An 18737-nucleotide genomic window follows, 5' to 3' on the forward strand; every position below is an offset into this window, starting at 1 on the left:
TGAATTGGCAAAGAATTTGTAGAGATTCCCTCGCAATTCCCTTGCTAATTTGCGAGAGAATCTAATTTCCCTTGCAAATTTGCAAGGGTTTTGCGAGAGACTCGTTGCAATTTCCTTGCAAATCTATGTTTTCAAGCTTTAGTTTGTCTTTTTAAATCCCTAAACCCTAAATGATTTTTTAAACCCTAACATCCAAACACAAACTTCAAACTTTAATATTCTAACACCAAATCTTAAATTTAACTTAAAATATTAAATATAAATTCAAAAATTATTTCTTTTTCAAAAATCAATCTCAAATCTCAATACTCTAAATCTTTAACCTTATACTCAACCTCTATTCTAAGTTCATAACTTTAAATCTAAACTCTAAATAAAAATTTTATATGTTTATCTTGTTTTCTCACAATTCGAAACTTGAACTAATATTAGTAAGTACTAAATATCAAAATTTTATAATTTATACAATAAATACACATCAAGTAAATTTCCAAAAAAAAATCACATTAATTAATTTTTAAACAAATACAAATACATAGTAATCCATCAAAAATATACCAAACCCCCAAATGAAACTCTAAAGTTATTTGATTTGCAAGGAGTTTGCAAGGAATTTGCAAAGATCCCCTCGCAATTCCCTTGCTAATTTGCGAGAGAATCTAATTTCCCTTGCATATTTGCAATGGTTTTGCGAGAGACTCGTTGCAATTTCCTTGCAAATCCATGTTTTCAATCTTTAGTTTGTCTTTTTAAATCCCTAAACCCTAAATGATTTTTAAACCCTAAAATCCAAACACAAACTTCAAACTTTAATATTCTAACACCAAATCTTAAATTTAACTTAAAATATTTAATTTAAACTCAAAATTATTTCTTCTTCAAAAATCAATCTCAAATCTCAATACTCTAAACCTTTAACCTTATACTCAACCTCTATTCTAAATAGATAACTTTAAATCAAAACTCTAAATAAAAGCTTTTCAAACGTAATTATAATTCTTAAAATAAATTCAAATTTATTTTCAAACTTTAGCTTAAAATCTTAAATCAATACCCCAAACTTTTAACCCTTAAACCCTATATATATTATACTCCAAATTAACCAATACCATAAACTCTAACTACAGTCTTAAAACTAATATTTTTTTATTATTTAACTTCTATATAGTAAATTTCAAAAAGTAAATATAAAGAAAAATATTAGTGTATAGAAAACATAACAAAACCCTAAAACACTTTAACTATAAATTTGCAAGGAAATTGCAATGGCTCCCTCGCAAATCTATTGCAAATTTGCAAGGGATTAATTTCCGTTGCAATTTGCGAGGAACTTGCGAGGACTCCGTTGCAATTCCGTTGCAAAACTATTTTCCCAAAAAAAAAAAAAAAAAAAAAGAGTTTCCAGACTAGGGTTAGTATATAATGGGGACCGTATATAATGACATAAACCTAATTCAATCTTTTGTTCGTGCCGTCAGAAAAAAAAAAGAAACAAGAGATTTTTTTATCCACCATCTCTCGGATTCTCTTTCTCGCTGACCTTGTGTCTTCTCCCACTCTCAAATCTATCTCCTCGCTGGATCTCACTTTCTCGTCTCTCTCCTCGCCGAATCCAGTTCTCTCAAGCTATCCTCGCCGCCAGCTCTCCTCTCTCTCTCTCTCACACACACCGCCAGATCTACTTTATCGCACGCCTCACCACCATGGTTCGACCTCTCTCTCTCTCTCTGTCCACCCGTCTCTGTCTCTGTCTCTCTGTTTTGAACTGAATATGTTTGTTTTCAGGCTGGAGGAAGCAAGGCAAAATAGGACGGAACCCGCCATGGTTCGTCCTCTCTCTCTTTCTCTATCTCTTTGTCTCTCCCCCTGTTTATATCTGATTTTTTTTTGTTTTGGTAAAGGGAGGTGAAGGATTGAGAAGAAGCTTGATGTGTAAGGAGACAACCAGCGGTGGTCACTGTGGTGGTGGTGCGGCGGAGGAGGGAAGGAGTCGGCTGATTTATTTTGTAGGGTTAAATTTTTTTTTAGAATTAGGTTTGGTTAAGTTTAGTTAGATTACACTTAATTAGGTTTTGTTAAACCGGTTCAATTAACTAAACCAGTTTGTTATAAGTTTTTTAGGTTTTTAATATATTCATGTATTTAAATATGTATCTGTATGTATATATAAATACCAGTTTCGTTATATATATTTATTTATATTTTTTATTTTGTATTTTTTTTAATATCCTGAGACAAATTTGCGAGGGAATTTTTTTTTGCAAATCTATTGCAATTTTGCGAGGAATGTTTTTCCGTTGCAAATTTGCGAGGAATGTTTTTCCGTTTCAAATTTGCGAGAAAAATAGTTCCGTTGCAAATTTGCGAGGAAAATCATTCCGTTGCAAATTTGCGAGAGAATTGCGAGCGTTTTTGATTTGCAAGCAAGGATTTGCGAGGAACTGACTTTTCTTGCAATTCCGTTGCAAATCGCGATTTGCAACGGAATTGCGATGCTATTTTCTCTTGCAACAGACATGTTTTCTTGTAGTGATTACCGGTCTAGAGATTGTTCTGATATCACATGATATATCCCTGGTAAAAAATGGTTTCCAAATGGATAAAAAACAAAGTAATGTTTTTTTGTTTGTTCATATTTTTTATAGTTGCATCCAATTATTTATGATTAGTATAAATAATTAGTATAAAAATATTCAAATACCAAATTCACACTCGGTAATATAGAAACTTGAAATTGTATTTTCCTAGTATTTTTTGGTTTCTAATTTTATCTGAATCAAACCGAGTCCAAAATAACTCGAACCGAATCCAAAATCACTCAAATCGAACTGAAAATAAATCATCTCTGAAATAACCAAACCAAACGATATCCTAAATGCCCAAACTTATTCGATATAATTTTATAGATTTGCCATTTTGGTTTACCCACTACCAACAACTAACAAGAGATCTTATGAGAATAGTGTTGCTAAATTTACATTACAAAAATATATAATATCTATACCTAAACTAAAAAGAATTTTTATCTATTCGGAATCACTCATTCTTGAGAAAAAATCTTAGCTGTACTAATTTATTTTCATTTTAAGTTTTAAGATTTTGTTTAAAAGAAATTCAGTTTACTTAAAAATCACTTTCTCTTTGGAAAATCCCAAGGATAATTTATCTTTTATTTTAAAACTTAAAACAATTGTCTTTTAAAACAATTTCGATTTACTCAAAAAGTCACTTTTTCTTCAGAAAACTTTTATCCACGAGAATAATTCAATTTTCTTTTATTTCTAAGACATTTTTGTCATATCAAAAAGGAAATAATTGTTAAAATCTTAAACAAAGATGAACTAGCCTCCTGTTTCAAAAAAATTGTATGCACCATTTTTTACTGTCTAACATTTAAGGAAAAAATAAAGTAACCAACATTGTTTTTAGTTTTTACCAACAACTATTAAATGTTAATTAATCCGGGTAGGTTTCAGTTGATTTTACAAGAAAAGAAAAAAAAAATCAGGAAATTAAATACAAAGTTGTGCCAAAGAAGAAAAAAAAACGCTCGCCTACTACTCGCACTTCTCGCTCATCCGCTAGCTGCCAGTCTCTCTCTCTCTCTCTCTCTCTCTCAAGCAACAGTTTCAACCTCCAAAGATTCGATCTCTGCTCCTCAACTCCTCCGTCAGATTCCTCAACTCACTGTTCTTCTCTTTTCTTCTCCTCACCGCAAAGCTCGAGCTTCCATGGAGAGGAAGTCGGAATCATTTGATTAGGGTTAGGGATTCTCCTCGATTTTGACCTAATTAAATCTCAGATCAACTTCGTTTTTTAATACCTTCACACATTCCAGTTCGTAGGTTTCGGAAGCTGAAAGCATAGCGTTTGATAACAATGGGGTGTGTCTTCTCGTCCTCTAAGGCGGCGGCGACGACGACGACATCTGAAATTAAGCTAACAAAGACCTCCAAAACAGGAGAAACAGTGCAAGTGAGTGATGTAGAGAAGAAGAAGAAGCATGACGAGGAGGAGGCTTCTCCTCCCAAGGAAGATAAGAAACCGAAAGGAGATCGGAGAAGGTCAACAAAGCCTAACCCACGCCTTAGTAATCCCTCTAAGCATTGGCGAGGCGAACAGGTCGCTGCTGGCTGGCCTTCTTGGCTCTCTGATGCTTGTGGTGAAGCTCTTAACGGCTGGGTTCCTCGAAAGGCCGACACTTTCGAGAAGATCGATAAGGTTTTTAGTTCGGCTTTTACTAAAGCTTCTTTTTTGGGTATAAATTGAATACCTTTTTTTATTTTATTTTTATAGATTGGACAAGGAACGTACAGTAATGTATACAAAGCTAAGGATATGCTGACTGGTAAAATCGTGGCGCTTAAGAAGGTTCGGTTTGATAACTTGGAGCCTGAGAGCGTCAAGTTTATGGCTAGAGAGATTCTTGTACTGCGCAGGCTTGATCATCCCAATGTGGTTAAGTTGGAAGGTTTGGTTACCTCCAGGATGTCTTGTAGCTTGTACCTTGTGTTTCAGTATATGGATCATGATTTGGCTGGTCTTGCTTCTAGCCCTCTTGTCAACTTCTCTCAACCTGAGGTTAGTCTTTAAGATTTGATAAACTAAAATATAATGCCATTTCGTGTCTCTTTGCTAAGAGCTGTTTTTACTCTCTCAGGTGAAATGTTTAATGCGTCAGTTGTTATCTGGTATGGAGCATTGTCATAGCCGTGGTGTGCTTCATCGTGACATCAAAGGATCGAATCTTCTTATTGACGACGGTGGGGTCCTCAAGATTGCTGATTTTGGACTGGCCACTATTTTTGATCCTAATCACAAGCGGGCCATGACTAGCCGAGTGGTCACGCTATGGTACCGAGCTCCCGAGCTTCTTCTTGGGGCCACTGACTATGGTGTTGGTATTGATCTTTGGAGCGCCGGCTGTATTTTAGCTGAGCTTTTGGCCGGAAGACCTATTATGCCTGGTCGAACAGAGGTAATCTATCTATCTGGTCGAATCATCATTTGTAATATTCATACTTAGTGTGGCGCTTTTTTCTGATGGAATTAGGTGGAGCAGCTCCATAAGATTTACAAGCTATGTGGTTCACCATCAGAGGACTACTGGAAAAAAGGAAAATTTACACACGGAGCGATATACAAACCACGTGAACCATACCCAAGATGCATTAGAGAGACGTTTAAAGATTTTCCACCTTCGTCTCTTCCTCTCATTGACTCCCTTCTTTCTATTGAACCTGAGAACCGCCAAACTGCAACTGCTGCTTTACATAGTGAAGTATGTTTCTTACTTTTGGTTCTGTTACTGTTTTTTTACATGTACTGGTTTGATGATGTTGCTGGCAGGATTGAATTAGTTTACTCTTCTGTACAGTTCTTTACAAGCGACCCATATGCCTGTGAACCTGCTGATCTCCCAAAGTATCCACCCAGCAAAGAAATGGATGCAAAGCGACGAGATGAAGAAACTCGAAGGTTAGTGTTGTAATCATTGCTTTTTGTATTGTTTCTCATGATCCTGGAAATAACTTTACAATTCTTCCCACGGGCTCATGAAAGCTGTTATTAATCATGACACGAGTCTTGAATCTTGATGCTGAGAGTACAGATTGCTGAGGTGGTTTGTATACATTTGTGTACTCCACTCATCTCGTTGTCTGCATACTGAAAAAATAATGTAGTATGTATACTTTTCTTGTTCTTTCTGTCAAGAATGAACCATAAAAGAAAACCACTTGTGTTCCACTCAGTTTAGGTTCCGACTTTGGTATAAGTTGGAAATTCAGATATGATTATTGATTCCACTGTTACTTGTAGCTATATTATACTACATCTGTTGGCATGCATAGACATACACTTATCTCCTGTGCAGACAAAGAGCTGCTAGTAAAGCCCAAGGAGATGGTGCAAGGAAGAATAGGCACAGAGAGCGTTCGAATAGAGCACTTCCAGCTCCAGAAGCTAATGCAGAACTTCAGTCAAATGTCGATGTAAGCACCTCTCAACTCAATATCTTCTCCTTTTGTTCTACTGCGATTCGAATTAGGTTTGCTTCTAGGTATAATAATGCATATAGTTGTTGTTACTAATTGGGTTTGCGGAATTAGGATATGGCTGAATAATAGTGTAAATATATCGTTATCATTATCTTTGACACGCAAAAAAAAAACAGAGGAGGAGATTAATCACACACGCAACCGCAAAAAGCAAGAGCGAGAAGTTTCCTCCACCACACCAGGACGGTGGAGCAATGGGGGTACCATTGGGGGCCTCGCAGCACATAGACCCGACATTCGTCCCACCAGACATGGCTTCGTCCTTCACTTCCACTTCTTTCAATTTTTCAAAAGATGAACCGCCAACGCAAGTTCAGACCTGGTCAGGTCCTCTGGGTCATCCCATCACAGGCATTTCAAGAAGGAAGAAAGATAGTACCAAAAGCAGCAAAGGAAAGAGAGCAGTGATGGCTTGAGCCAGAAAAAAATATAATTGCTTTCAAATGCTCTTTTCTTCAATTTATAACAATGTAAGTGTTAACTTTATTATTCTTTGGGAAGAAAGTGTTTTATTCTTTTCAAATATGCGTAGACTTGTAATGTGTTTATAATTATAATGACGTTATATTATGTAATATACACTACCTTTTTGTTGCTATTATTTCAAATATATCTGTTCGACTTACCTTTTGTTGCTATTGTATAAATACAATTCATTTAGATTTGAGATTCAAGTATGAAAAAGTTTTGAATGTATTTTCTGTCAACACTACAAGCTCAAGGAGCAAAGCAACAAGTGGGATTGTGTGATCAGGTTAAGCAAAACCCACTTGAGAAAGGAGTGAAGTTCGAGTTTGCTTGAAACTTTGGCCAAGGCTACTCCAAGTGGGATAGCAGAGTATTAGGACAAAGAGTGACATCTTCATCCCGTACATGCTAGATAAAGCTGTCACTCTTCACAACAGATTTGAAACCTTAGGATCCAATGATTCAGCTCACACTTTAGACGGTGTAAGTTCCGTGTCTCAGTCTCCAGATTTGACTTACAAAGCCGCTTGCAAACTGTTTCAAAACAAGGTAAGACTACAGTGGTTTTACTTGAGAGAAATCAATAATATATGTGATAACTTAACTCTCCATACTCTGCCATTGGTGCTTCTGCACTCATCACAAAACTCACCACCACACCTTCAGGCATCTCAGCAATACAACAGTAATGATTATGTAATGATTGTTGATTGCAATTTATTACCAATCACGCACATCAAAAATATGATTGGTGGGAGGATGCACAAACATATCACTGAACTTGGGTAGTCAATGCTGTTTGATAGCAAAACATCACAAAAATGGGGGTTGATGCATTTTTTACCGCAAGTTTTCTGAGTAACTTACTCCTATCATCAACACTTCCAAACAAATTGAGTCCATATGAAGTTCTCTTCGGCAGAAAGCCAGAATACTCTGCTCCTCGTATGTTTGGATCTACATTTTACCCCTCTTAATGACCCTGTCCAATAAACTAAGAACTACAATTTTTACAGTGTGTTTCCTTCGGGGTACAACGAGAAACAGAAAGGTTATAAATCGAATGCTTAAATTGCTACTCTTCCTCCATGTCGAGAACATAATACACTAGAAAATTTGCATGTTTATCAAAAAGACACATACCACGAAATAATTAACTGAAGATAACAAACTGTGAACAAACAAGAAAAACCGAAGAACCGATTAATTAATGAATAGAAGAGAAAAACAGAGGACACGGATTTATAGGGAGGTGCAATTTTTTTCACTTTTTTCTTTTCATACTCCAAAGAATATCGTTTTAAATTTTTGTTTTTGTTTCATAAAAAAAATTGTTTTATATTTTCAGTGCAATTTTTTAAATAAAAGTTCAATTTTATTCCTATTATTTTTTTTTTGTCAAACTTATTACTATTATTTTTAATGTATTAATTAGAAAGAGAAATTTATTTAGTATTAAATATTTCCACACGATTAAAACTTTTAAGATGAAACCTTTTCCTTTTCAACAACATATATTAAAACGATTCGTAAATCGTAAGGTGACTTCTGGAGAATGGAAGTAAAAGGTTTTAAGATGAAAAAAAAAGAAGCCAAGTTTAAAAAAAAAAAAAAGATGAAAAAAGTCAAATACAAGCCTTGTAATAATTTTTGCCCAAACGAACATAAATCTCAACAGACAGATGTGGTCTCTACCTAACCAAACAATAACAAGATAAGTGGTTTTGGGCTTAGTGTTTCCATTGTTGGTTCTGTAATAAATGATATTGGACTTAAGCTTTTTCCTTCAAGATCTCCTCAATGAGCTCAGCTGCTTCCTCGACTGTCGCAATATTCTGTGCTTTATCCTCCGCCATTTCAATATCAAACGCTTCCTCCAGGCCCATCACAATCTCCACCTGAACACACAACTTGTTTCCAATTGTTGTTCCCTTCATAATAACCAAAAAAGCTGGGTAACAGAAGATAGTGAGTGTACCGTATCAAGAGAATCAGCACCAAGTGCAGCAAATTTGGTGGCAGCCGTAACTTCGTCGCCGGCTTTAAGTGAGAGTTGCTTTTTGACGACTTCACACACTTTGTCCACTGTCTCAGGTTTTGCCTGTAAACCAACAATTAACCAAAAAAAGGAGAAGATCAATATTTGCAAAAGACAATAAACATATCCGGTAACTATATTTTGTGTCTGGAAAAAGACAAAAAAAAAAAAAAAGGCTTACAGCGCAAGAAACGCTCAAGCGGGTAGGAAGCTGGCGAAGCGTAAAAGAAAGATTGTTTCTGCTTCCCTGGCTAAAACATCTAACCGCAGTTGCCTGCCATCATATTCAAACAAAAAAACAGAACAGAGGTTAGCTTCTTGAATACCCCACAGAACATATACAGAAGCAGCTAAGTCTATGTAATAACTTATGATGTAAGAGAAATAATCAATTAATCAGATCTACCAAGATTCAAAGCTCCTGAATAATCAAATACCTAAGATCCGAGAAAAACAAATGATTGAGTCATAGAGACGTTTCAACAATAAGATCTACCGTTGAAAAGGATAAAAATACTAGATCGAGATCGGTGAGAAAATAATCAGATCTGACTACACGCGACAAGAACCAGTTTAAATGTAAAAAAGGTGGAGATTCGAGATTTTCTAGTGAAGTAGCGAGAGAGAGACCATTTGGCGAGGACGAGCCTGCAGGGAAGTAGAGGCAGTAGCCATGGAAGCCATGAATACAAAGGAGGGAGAGAGAGATATCGGAGTGAGACGGAGGAGGCGGGGAAGGCAAAGTGAAGAGGGTGAAGCAGAAATGATACAGAGCTTTTTTATAGGACTGTCTTTCTGAGATTCCAATGAGAATGCCAACAAAGTCAGGGGGAGTAGGTTCTTGGCAGATCCAGGTAGGAAAAAAAATACAATTTGGTCAATTAGAGGAGAAAAAAAAAAGAAATAAAGAAACTCATATGAAAAAGCCTCAAATTGAATTAAAAATGTTTTTTTAAAAATATAATTCATAGACTTTACTTTTCTGATCAAAAATAATTCACCAACCATAGGTCTGAATGATAATGTGGAACAACTGCAAAACAATTATGCTATGCTTTTAATAATAATAACAAAATATATAAATATACATTTTTATTATTGTTAAATATAGTTGTGACACTTAGATCTTATGAACTTTAACCTCGAGAAAACAGATTCAAAATCAAACCAAAAATCGAGTTGTTCAAAAAAAAAAAGATTCTTCACATTTAATTATTCATTTGAATAATATTCGAGTTGTTTTTTTTTATATCAGTTTTTTTAGATATAAAAAAAGTTAGATTCATTTTTTTTGGATCCAGACTGGTTCGGTATTGATGTATAGAAAACATAAAATAACTGATTATTCATTGTATTTTATGCAAATTTAGATATTTGTAACCGAACTAACCAAACTCTTTTACTAAGTTTCAGTGTTTTATACCAACTTAACCAAACTTATTCAACAGTAACAAAAAAATACTCACAAAATAGTTTGAATGGATTATTTTATCTGAAAGTACTATAGAAACAATTTCATTTGAGCATTTTGTATTCAAAGTATCCGTTTGTATCCATAAATACCCAAACTAATATATTTAAATTTATAATTTTAATTTTATGTAGTAATATTATAATAAATATGAATATATATATGTTGATAAGTTTGGATACTCATGCGATTCTTGGTGTGGATCGGGTTTGGTATCAGTTTTTGCCTTTTTGGATATAACAATATATATATATATATATATATATATTATTGTAAAGAACATCTGTGGACATAATTTTGTTTTTACAAAAATTAATGAAAAACATAAATTTGCTTTTCTTGTTAAACACTTCTTATGCTAAGTTTTCAATAAGGTAATATAAATATCAAGTTAATAACAAGACTATTTTTACACTTGTTAATTATCATTTATATGATTTTTTGAAAGTTTTGTTTCTTTTTAAAAACATGATTTCTTTAAAAGCAAAATATTTCTGGTTAATTAAATTATTTGTTTTTACTTTCAAATATTTAGTCTTTATATCAAGTTAATAATTTTTAGTGAAAAATCTTTTCTTTGTTAATCTATTCAATTTTATTTTATTTCGATAAAACGAAATTTTGAAATTGTAATTACTTAAAATATCAAATTAATATGCAAATTTAGTAAATTAGAAATTATATGTGAACATTTTAAATAATATTTAGTTTCAACATTGGGAGTTATATGGATTTTAAATTAATATTTTATTTTTATTTAAAATTTTATATTCTTTAAGATTTGTTTATTTTACTTAATTTTGTGCCATTCTTACAAAGAAACATTTGTTTAAAATCTCAAAATTTAAAATTAATAGTTTAAAATATATGGATTTTAAATTAATAGTTTTTACCATTTTGTTTTAAAATAAATATTTTTTTAAAAGCTCAGAGTTTAAAATTAATAATAAAATAATGATTTGATATATTGTACTATAAAATAATATATGGACATTCTCAATAATTTATATTCTCAACTTATGTACAATATATGTTATTAATATTTTAAGTGACTTATAGACTAAATTTTGTTAATATACTGTTATAACTATTTGAAAGTCTTGCATTATTGAATTGATTATTATTTTCGTTAGCTAGTTTTATTTTAAATTTCGAAATTGTTATAAGTATTAACTTAATTTATTTAAATATTTTTAATTTTATTGTATATCATTTTAAACTTTTAGATTATACAATTTCAAGTTAACTAAAACAGAAAATATTTACTAAATATATAGTTTAGTTGAAAATTGTTAAAAGTAAAATATAGTTACAATATAAAAAATTAATATTTAGCGGAATTATTTTACAGGTGCACAAACAAAAAAAACCAGAATTGTTTTACATTATAATCAATAATCCATTAAAAGAGACTTAAAATTTTTCGATTTGTCCTTTGTTTTTTTTTATTTTTTTTTTTAACAACCGATTTGTCCTTTGTTATAACTTATATCTATCAATCAGTTATTATCCCTTCTTCCTCTGCCGTCGAAAGAAGGGTAAAAAAAAAAAAACCTAGCACCCGAATCTCAATCAGTAGAACAAAGTCTGAGAGTTTCGCTCTCAAATCGCCTCTCTGATTTTAGGTATTCTTCTCAAATCTTTGTATTAATTCGATCATATCAGATCTGATCGGAAGCTGTGAGATATGAATTTGGTTTTTTCGTGATCGTTACCTTCTCTTTTGGGATTTTATTCTTTTTTTTTTCGAAATTCGATTCCATCTTTGATGTCATATGAAGAATTGAATTGAATTGAATTGAATTGAATTGATTGGTTAATCTGTTTCCCTTATTAAGTAATTGTAGTCTGGTGAGCTCAGGATGTGTCCGATCTACTTATGTCGAAGCTTCCGGTTTACCGTTGAGGCTTCTTCAAAGCTTTAGAAATCATATTTTAATTAACCTGTGAGGCTTATTTGCAGCGATTGAGAATCTCCAATTGTTTTTTCTAGAGATAAATGGACGCTGAGAATGAGAAAACCATCGAGGAGGCCTCGGTCGTTGTTGTGAATGAGAAAGACCTTGAGGCCGGTAAGGATGTGGTTGAGTCTGAGGCTGATGTTGGAGAAACCTCTGCTGGAGATGACAAGGTTGTAGAAGCTTCCATGGATGATGAGAAACCAGAGGAGGCCTCTGTTCTTGCTTCTGTTGAGGAGGAGGAGAAGAAAACAGAGGGTGATGAGACCTCTGTTGAAGGCGCAAGTCCTTCCGGAGTTGAAAATCCAAAGGGGTTGTCGGGAAAGAAGAAAATTGTTAAGAGAGTGAAGCAGGTTGTGAAAAAGAAAGTTTTGAAAGTAGGAGGCACTTCTGCTTCTTCTGCTGCTGCTGCTGTGGTGGCTTGTGAGGAGAATGCCACTGTAGATCCTTCTCTTGGTGAGGAGGGAACAAAGAAGGTTGCAGATTCTGAAACTTCTCTTGGAGAAGAAGAAGAAGAAGATGATATAGAATCTACTGATGAAGAACTCGCAGAGTCTCCTGCAGATGCTGATGCTGGCGCTCTGAAGAGCGTTGGGAAGAGATTACTAAAGGGGAAGAAAGTCCAAGGAGCCGCCCTTAAAACTGCAATTACATTGCAGGAAGCTGATAAAAGAACTCCTCAGAATGACCAAGAGAATAACAACTCGTTAGCTGTGAACGAGCAAACCAATGGCGTTGAGAAACCTAACTCGCTGGATGTTAATGCTAGCGAACAAAAGAACGAGGACCAAACTGGCATGGCTGGTGGGAGGAAACGCAAAAGGAGAAGAGGTGGGAAACAGGTCTCAGGCTCAAACAAGAAACAAATGAAAGAAGAGGTCGTAGTGGCTTCTGCTGCTGATGCAAAGCAGAAAAGTATAGAAGAGGAGGGGAAAAAGAAGCCTGATGATGACCTTGAGAAAAAGGAACTGGATGGTTCTGGGAATGTGAAGCATGCTGGTTTGATCTTCATGTGCAACGCCAAAACTAGGCCCGATTGTTTCCGGTTCAGTGTGATGGGGGTGCAAGAGAAAAGGAAGGATTACGTGATGAGTATCAAGCCAGGGATTAAGCTTTTTCTTTATGACTATGATCTCAAACTCCTATACGGAGTTTTTCAAGCTTCCTCTGCGGGTGGGATGAAACTTGAGCGCAATGCTTTTGGTGGATCCTTTCCCGCTCAGGTAACTTTTGTGTTTCTCACACATGTTTGCTATATCTATGAAACTTCATTTATACAACTTAAGTCTTTGCGGATGATATGACCTCTCTTTTCTTGTCGGAATTTTAATTGTTTTATGGATAAGTTTTTATGATATTCTGTATTTTTTTTATCTCAGGTGCGCTTCAAGGTGGTTAGTGATTGTATACCATTGCCTGAGAGCGAATTCAAGAAAGCAATCAAGGAGAATTACAACAACAGAAACAAGTTCAAAACAGAACTAACTCGTAAACAGGTATAAAACCATCAGTTTTCTTCTTCTCAAGTTCATATATAAGAAGATATTCATTCATCTCTCTGTTATGGTGTTCTTGAAGGTATTCAAGCTTACAAAGCTTTTCCGACCAGCTGCTCTCCCTGCACAATTGACTCACACTCTGCCAGTCCCTGTTCCTCGACCTGCTGAAAGGAAAAGATCTGACAATGACCGTTATGCTGCTGGCGGCAGCAGCAGAACTCATGGAAGGAGCTCACGCAATGCTGCTGCACCTCCTCCACGACGCAGAGAAGAGCCGCCCCGCAGAGAAGACCCACCCCGTGATCTATATCTCACTGAAAGCGAGTATAGAACATACGGCTTGAGAAGAGCAGAGCCAGCTCAGCATTATCCAGTTCCGCCACCTGAGTCTTCTTACCGTCTGGTGGACTCTTACCGTCCATCTGTGGTGGACCATGAGCGGCTTTTGAGACAAGCAGAGATTGAGAGGCATCATGAGCGTAGTAGAGAAGTTCTTTTGCCTGAGAGAAGCTACCACCCGTCGTATGATCACCTAAGCTCTAGGCGCCTGGCGCCAGAGCCACCTGTGGAGTCTTACAGGAGAGACCCGTATCACAGAGTCGAGTACCGTAGCCCTGAAAGACTACATAGGACGTACCTGCCTTCTTCAGGAAGAGAAGACGATGACTTGTACTCCCGATATGTTACACCGGACTCATTGGCTGAGTACTACCGATCATCGTCATCATCTCGCAGATACCCTCCAAGCATTGCTGAATCTGAGTTTCCGCCTTCATCATTAACGTCCCGGTATGCGTACTCAGGGTCTTTACCTTATTCTCACCGCTGATTTCTACTTTATAGCTCTTTCCTTTGAAATGTATTTGCTGTTTAATGTATGTTTGGATTTGGACATGCTTTCGTTGGTTCCACCCGAACTTGGATTGTACTGTGGTTTTATTTATTCGTCGTTGTACCAATTGGCCTCGGGCAGACTTTTTTTTTTATATTCTCTTAAATAAATGTTTTATATATATTCTCTTCATTTTGAATTGCTTTTGCTATTTTATAATAAAAACTTAAAAAGGCTATCTTACCGAATTGCTCTTCTCTTTATGAGATTACCATTTATTTCTTTTTTTTTTACAAAAACTTGTCTACATAAGCCAAATTTAGATCTTATTGCAAAACTAGCTTTTGATTTATAGCGGTTTGGAGCGATTTATAGTGGTTTATATGATTATTTTGAAATGATATGAGCCGTTATCAACCGCAAAAACTGTATTTACGAGTAATAGTAACTAGGGGTGGGCGTTTACCCGTTCAGGTTGGGATTGGGTATTTCGGATTTTTGAGTATTTCGGTATAGGAGTGTAATACCCGTTCAGGTATTTCTTTACTTCGGGTCGGGTTCGGATATTTTTAGTTCGGGTTCGGGTATTTCAGGTCGGGTTTTCGGATATTTAGATTTTGAAAAAAATATTAAATTTTTCATTTCTCAAGTTTTTTTGTATTTAAAAAATATAAATTTTACTTAACTGATTTTTTATTTTCTAATAATCAAATGATTAATAAATTTGAAGATAACATTTTGCAAATAAAAGATAATAAATTGATTATTATTTTTAAATTTTGGATGTAACTTTTGTTAATGCATAAAATAAAAATCTTGACATGCATTTTAAGTGAGTAAAAATTCACTTTTTCCAATTATATGTAAATTATCTAATTTTGAACTATGTGCATAATAAAAATAAATATTTTGAATAAAATTAAAGAAGTAAACTAGGAATATAGAACTAAGTATACATATGTTCGGTTATCTTCAGATATCCATTCGGGTTCGGGTATTACTCGTTCGGGTTCGTATATCCAATCTCTTCTAATTCAATACTCGTTCGGGTATTCTGCTACTTCGGTTCGGTTTTCGGTTCGGGTTTTTTCGGTCGGATTCGGATACAGGTTCGGATATCGGATAAAATATTCACCCCTAATAGTAATGCTGTGAACCGCTATCAATCGCAAAAACTGTGTTTGCAAGTGGCGGCAGAAAAACTAGTCAAGACCCTATTTTATATGTTTGTATTCCTTTTATTTTAAAGGAATGTTTGTATTTTATTTCTTCTCTTTGGTTTGTTTATTTATTGTGTAAACTGTAAAGAAATAGGCTGTAATCACATTTCTGTATTTAATCGAATTTCAGAGTAATATTATTCATCAAGAAGCATTTCCAAACAAAAAAACCTTGTAGTTGCTATTTGATCGCATATTATGCCATTAAAAATAACCATCACTAAGAATTTCGATTAAGTTTTATAAAAAATCATAACTTGATCTACAAGGTGTACACAAGTATGTTTAAAAATACAAAACCTAAACCAACATTAACATACATTATAACTTCTTTAAATTAATAATCGATAGATTAATATCTCTATAAATTAATATAATTTTATAGTCCTAAATTGAGTTTTAGTTCAATTAGTATCTCGATAAATTAATAATCTCTATAAATTAATAAAAAATATAGTTTTGGTGTATTCCCAACATTATTAATTTATAGAGATTCACTGTATATAGTTTGAGTTGATTTGTATTAAATTTATTCAAAAATGAGTTTTAAAAATTTATTGCTATTGAATTTGACATTTCATAAACTACTTTAAAATTCACTATTTTAGAAAAAAATTAAGTTGAAAGTTTTAATGTTTTCGTATAATTTTATATTGTTTTTTGTAATTTTATATTGTTTTGATGGAGTTTCTTAGTTAAAAATAAAAACTAAAATTTATAGTCTTACATGATATTCTAGAATGGTTTAACAAAACTCATTTTAAACTTTCCAATTTATATAAAATGATCTAAAACTCGTTAAAATTTTAAATCATCTCAAACTTTATATTGAACATACTCCATAGAGATTTCATTGTTCATGTATTTTGGTCAAGTTTTTATTCGTATTAAATTTCATTTAATTCCTCTAATAATTTGCTAGACATCTCATTGTAGTTATGTATGCTTTCTTGAAGTCACTGACAAGAACAAGCCGGTCCTAGTTATCTTCTGGCTCAGTTTCGTTCCCACATCCAAGACATTAAATATTGGTGCCTTCGATTGAGACCTCACAGACACGGACTTGGATCCTCCATATATGATATATTTAATATTCTCATAAGCATCCATCCACTTCAATCTGAGGGGAATGGCTGGAGAAGAGCAAAGACGAAGATGGAGCCTTAAAGGCAAAACCGCACTTGTCACCGGTGGAACCAAAGGCATTGGGTTCGTAAACCCTCTGCTCTCCTCCATACATCCTAAAAGCACTAGTTACTAGACTCTTCTTAATCTATAAATTGTTGATTTCTTGAAAATTTAGGCATGCTATAGTAGAGGAACTTGCAGGATTTGGAGCAATAATACATACGTGTGCTCGCGATGAAGCACATCTCAACGAGTGTTTGAGTGACTGGAAAAATAAAGGGTTTCAAGTCACTGGTTCAGTCTGTGACGCATCGTCCTGGACCGAAAGAGAGAAGCTGATGCAGACTGTGTCCACTTTGTTTGATGCCAAACTCAGTATCCTCGTAATTTATCTCCATCCTAAATATCATTTGATTGTATTTTCTTTTGTGTTGTGCAAAGACAGACCAAGAATTAACACTTAAATTCTTGAGATTAGATCAACAATGTTGGCGCAATCCGGTCAAAGCCAACAATTGAAAACACGGCCGAGGATTTCTCGTTCCACATTTCCACCAACTTGGAATCTGCGTACCATTTTAGCCAGCTTGCACATCCTCTGCTCAAGTCTTCAGGGTGTGGTAATATCGTGTTCATATCCTCTGTCGCTGGGGTCGTGTCGTTTGGCGTCAGCTCCATCTACTGTGCAACAAAAGGTACGTACTCACTTAAGAAAGAAACCAAAACCACCTCTTTGTGAGTCTGGTTGTTACAGTTCATAGTAGAGTATAGACGTATAGTAGTAAACAACAATAATATTACTATGGCTAAAAAATATTAGCAGTATGCCTTGCAACTATATACTTCGCTTAATTATTAAAATTAGAAATGATCGGTATAAGGGTATATGTATATATTCGACCAAAAATAATTTGTATGCATATATGTGTTTTTACCCATATTCATCTATATATATCTAATGCGCTATCTATATAAGCAAAATTCCATTCGATATGATGTTATCTTATCCTACTGTTGAATTTTCTGTACTTCTCAAGTTCTCATTGGGTGAATCTTTTCAGTTATATTTATAAGCAGGCGACAATATAAGAATAATTAAAAAAAAAGACAATATAAGGATAATACTATGCCAATCTATGAGATTTGCTCCACTAGGAACATAAGATCTGACTTAGACCTAGATTGTTTGAAACTTTGTTTTCGTTCATATGTTCACATTAGAAAACAAATTAAAAGTTTTGTTATTATCAAAAAATTGTAAGTTTCTTCATAAAATATTCTTGAAAAGTGCATCACTCATTTCATTTATGAAAATGTAAAATTCACTGCTGAAGAAACAAAAAAGCTTAATATTGTGAATTTCCAATTACACTAAATATTATGTATATCACCACTGAGGTAAACAAAAGGCAAAGTCTTATTATATAACACATGTTAGTATGTGTATACATATATAGGGGCAATGAATCAGCTAGCAAGGAGTTTGGCATGCGAATGGGCTAGCGACGGCATTAGGGCTAATGCTGTAGCTCCTACAGTCATTGCCACTCCTCTCGTTGATGTGAGATTAAAGTTCCCTCTTTGTTTTGATGATATTTCGACTTTAATATTTAAATGATATTTTGACTTATTTCTCATGATGATGTATTTAGGCGTTTGATGATGAATTGAAGAAAGCAGTGGAATCAACAAATCCCTTGGGGCGCTTAGGGAAGCCGGAGGAGGTAGCATCGCTTGTGGCATTTCTTTGTATGCCTGCAGCTTCTTATATAACGGGTCAGACCATCTGTGTCGATGGAGGTCTTTCTGTAAATGGCTTCTCGTATCAGCCACATGCTTAAAAACAAATTGCCAAAACAAATCACAATTTCAAGTTTCTACTTCATATGAATAATCTATTTTACTGGAGGTTATTTTTTTCAAAAAGATCGAGGTTTACTTTACTTTTCATAGTACAAAATAAAATCAGAAACTAAGACAGAGTGCTTACTATTTTTCTCTATCCCTTGAAAATAAATCATAAATGGAAAGAATTCGTAGGTAGTTTTGCTAGATAACCAAGAC

General features: G+C 34.3%; 4 protein-coding genes and 1 long non-coding RNA gene across 7 annotated transcripts; 4 read left to right on the forward strand and 1 right to left on the reverse strand.

Moving 5' to 3' along the window:
* Nucleotides 1-1443: 1443 nt before the first annotated feature.
* LOC130500422 (uncharacterized) lies at nucleotides 1444-2208 on the forward strand. Its single transcript, XR_008939053.1, has 3 exons — nucleotides 1444-1706; nucleotides 1786-1825; nucleotides 1902-2208. It is a non-coding gene; the product is annotated as an uncharacterized LOC130500422 (long non-coding RNA).
* A 1322-nt stretch (nucleotides 2209-3530) lies between these two features.
* Nucleotides 3531-6686, forward strand: LOC108828195 (probable serine/threonine-protein kinase At1g54610). Of its 2 annotated transcripts, none has more exons than XM_018601800.2 (8): nucleotides 3531-3762; nucleotides 3839-4221; nucleotides 4297-4581; nucleotides 4661-4978; nucleotides 5054-5281; nucleotides 5378-5478; nucleotides 5876-5993; nucleotides 6176-6686. In XM_018601800.2, the coding sequence occupies exons 2-8, from the start codon at nucleotides 3880-3882 to the stop codon at nucleotides 6473-6475; spliced, it is 1692 nt and encodes a 563-aa protein (XP_018457302.1). In that variant the 5' UTR covers nucleotides 3531-3762; nucleotides 3839-3879; the 3' UTR covers nucleotides 6476-6686. The 2 variants fall into 2 exon arrangements, with proteins under 2 accessions (XP_018457302.1, XP_018457301.1); XM_018601799.2 differs by having other exon boundaries at nucleotides 3846-4221.
* Nucleotides 6687-8104: 1418 nt separating this feature from the next.
* Nucleotides 8105-9416, reverse strand: LOC108823820 (acyl carrier protein 3, chloroplastic). The gene is made up of 4 exons (XM_018597103.1): nucleotides 9196-9416; nucleotides 8747-8839; nucleotides 8506-8628; nucleotides 8105-8425 (listed from the first exon to the last, which is right to left on the reverse strand). Exons 1-4 carry the CDS (start codon nucleotides 9247-9249, stop codon nucleotides 8300-8302), a joined length of 396 nt encoding a protein of 131 aa, XP_018452605.1. The 5' UTR covers nucleotides 9250-9416; the 3' UTR covers nucleotides 8105-8299.
* A 2091-nt stretch (nucleotides 9417-11507) lies between these two features.
* Nucleotides 11508-14517, forward strand: LOC108828014 (uncharacterized). 2 transcript variants are annotated; one of them, XM_018601556.2, is made up of 4 exons: nucleotides 11508-11661; nucleotides 12030-13217; nucleotides 13374-13490; nucleotides 13573-14517. In XM_018601556.2, the coding sequence occupies exons 2-4, from the start codon at nucleotides 12036-12038 to the stop codon at nucleotides 14320-14322; spliced, it is 2049 nt and encodes a 682-aa protein (XP_018457058.1). In that variant the 5' UTR covers nucleotides 11508-11661; nucleotides 12030-12035; the 3' UTR covers nucleotides 14323-14517. The 2 variants fall into 2 exon arrangements, with proteins under 2 accessions (XP_018457058.1, XP_018457059.1); XM_018601557.2 differs by having other exon boundaries at nucleotides 11518-11661; nucleotides 12000-13217.
* A 2035-nt stretch (nucleotides 14518-16552) lies between these two features.
* Nucleotides 16553-18599, forward strand: LOC108825826 (tropinone reductase homolog At1g07440). Its single transcript, XM_018599177.2, has 5 exons — nucleotides 16553-16754; nucleotides 16849-17056; nucleotides 17152-17368; nucleotides 18131-18234; nucleotides 18326-18599. The coding sequence occupies exons 1-5, from the start codon at nucleotides 16675-16677 to the stop codon at nucleotides 18512-18514; spliced, it is 798 nt and encodes a 265-aa protein (XP_018454679.1). The 5' UTR covers nucleotides 16553-16674; the 3' UTR covers nucleotides 18515-18599.
* The last annotated feature ends 138 nt before the right edge of the window (nucleotides 18600-18737 follow it).

This window comes from Raphanus sativus, chromosome 9, assembly GCF_000801105.2.
Source record: "Raphanus sativus cultivar WK10039 chromosome 9, ASM80110v3, whole genome shotgun sequence".
Classification (NCBI taxonomy): Eukaryota; Viridiplantae; Streptophyta; class Magnoliopsida; order Brassicales; family Brassicaceae; genus Raphanus; species Raphanus sativus.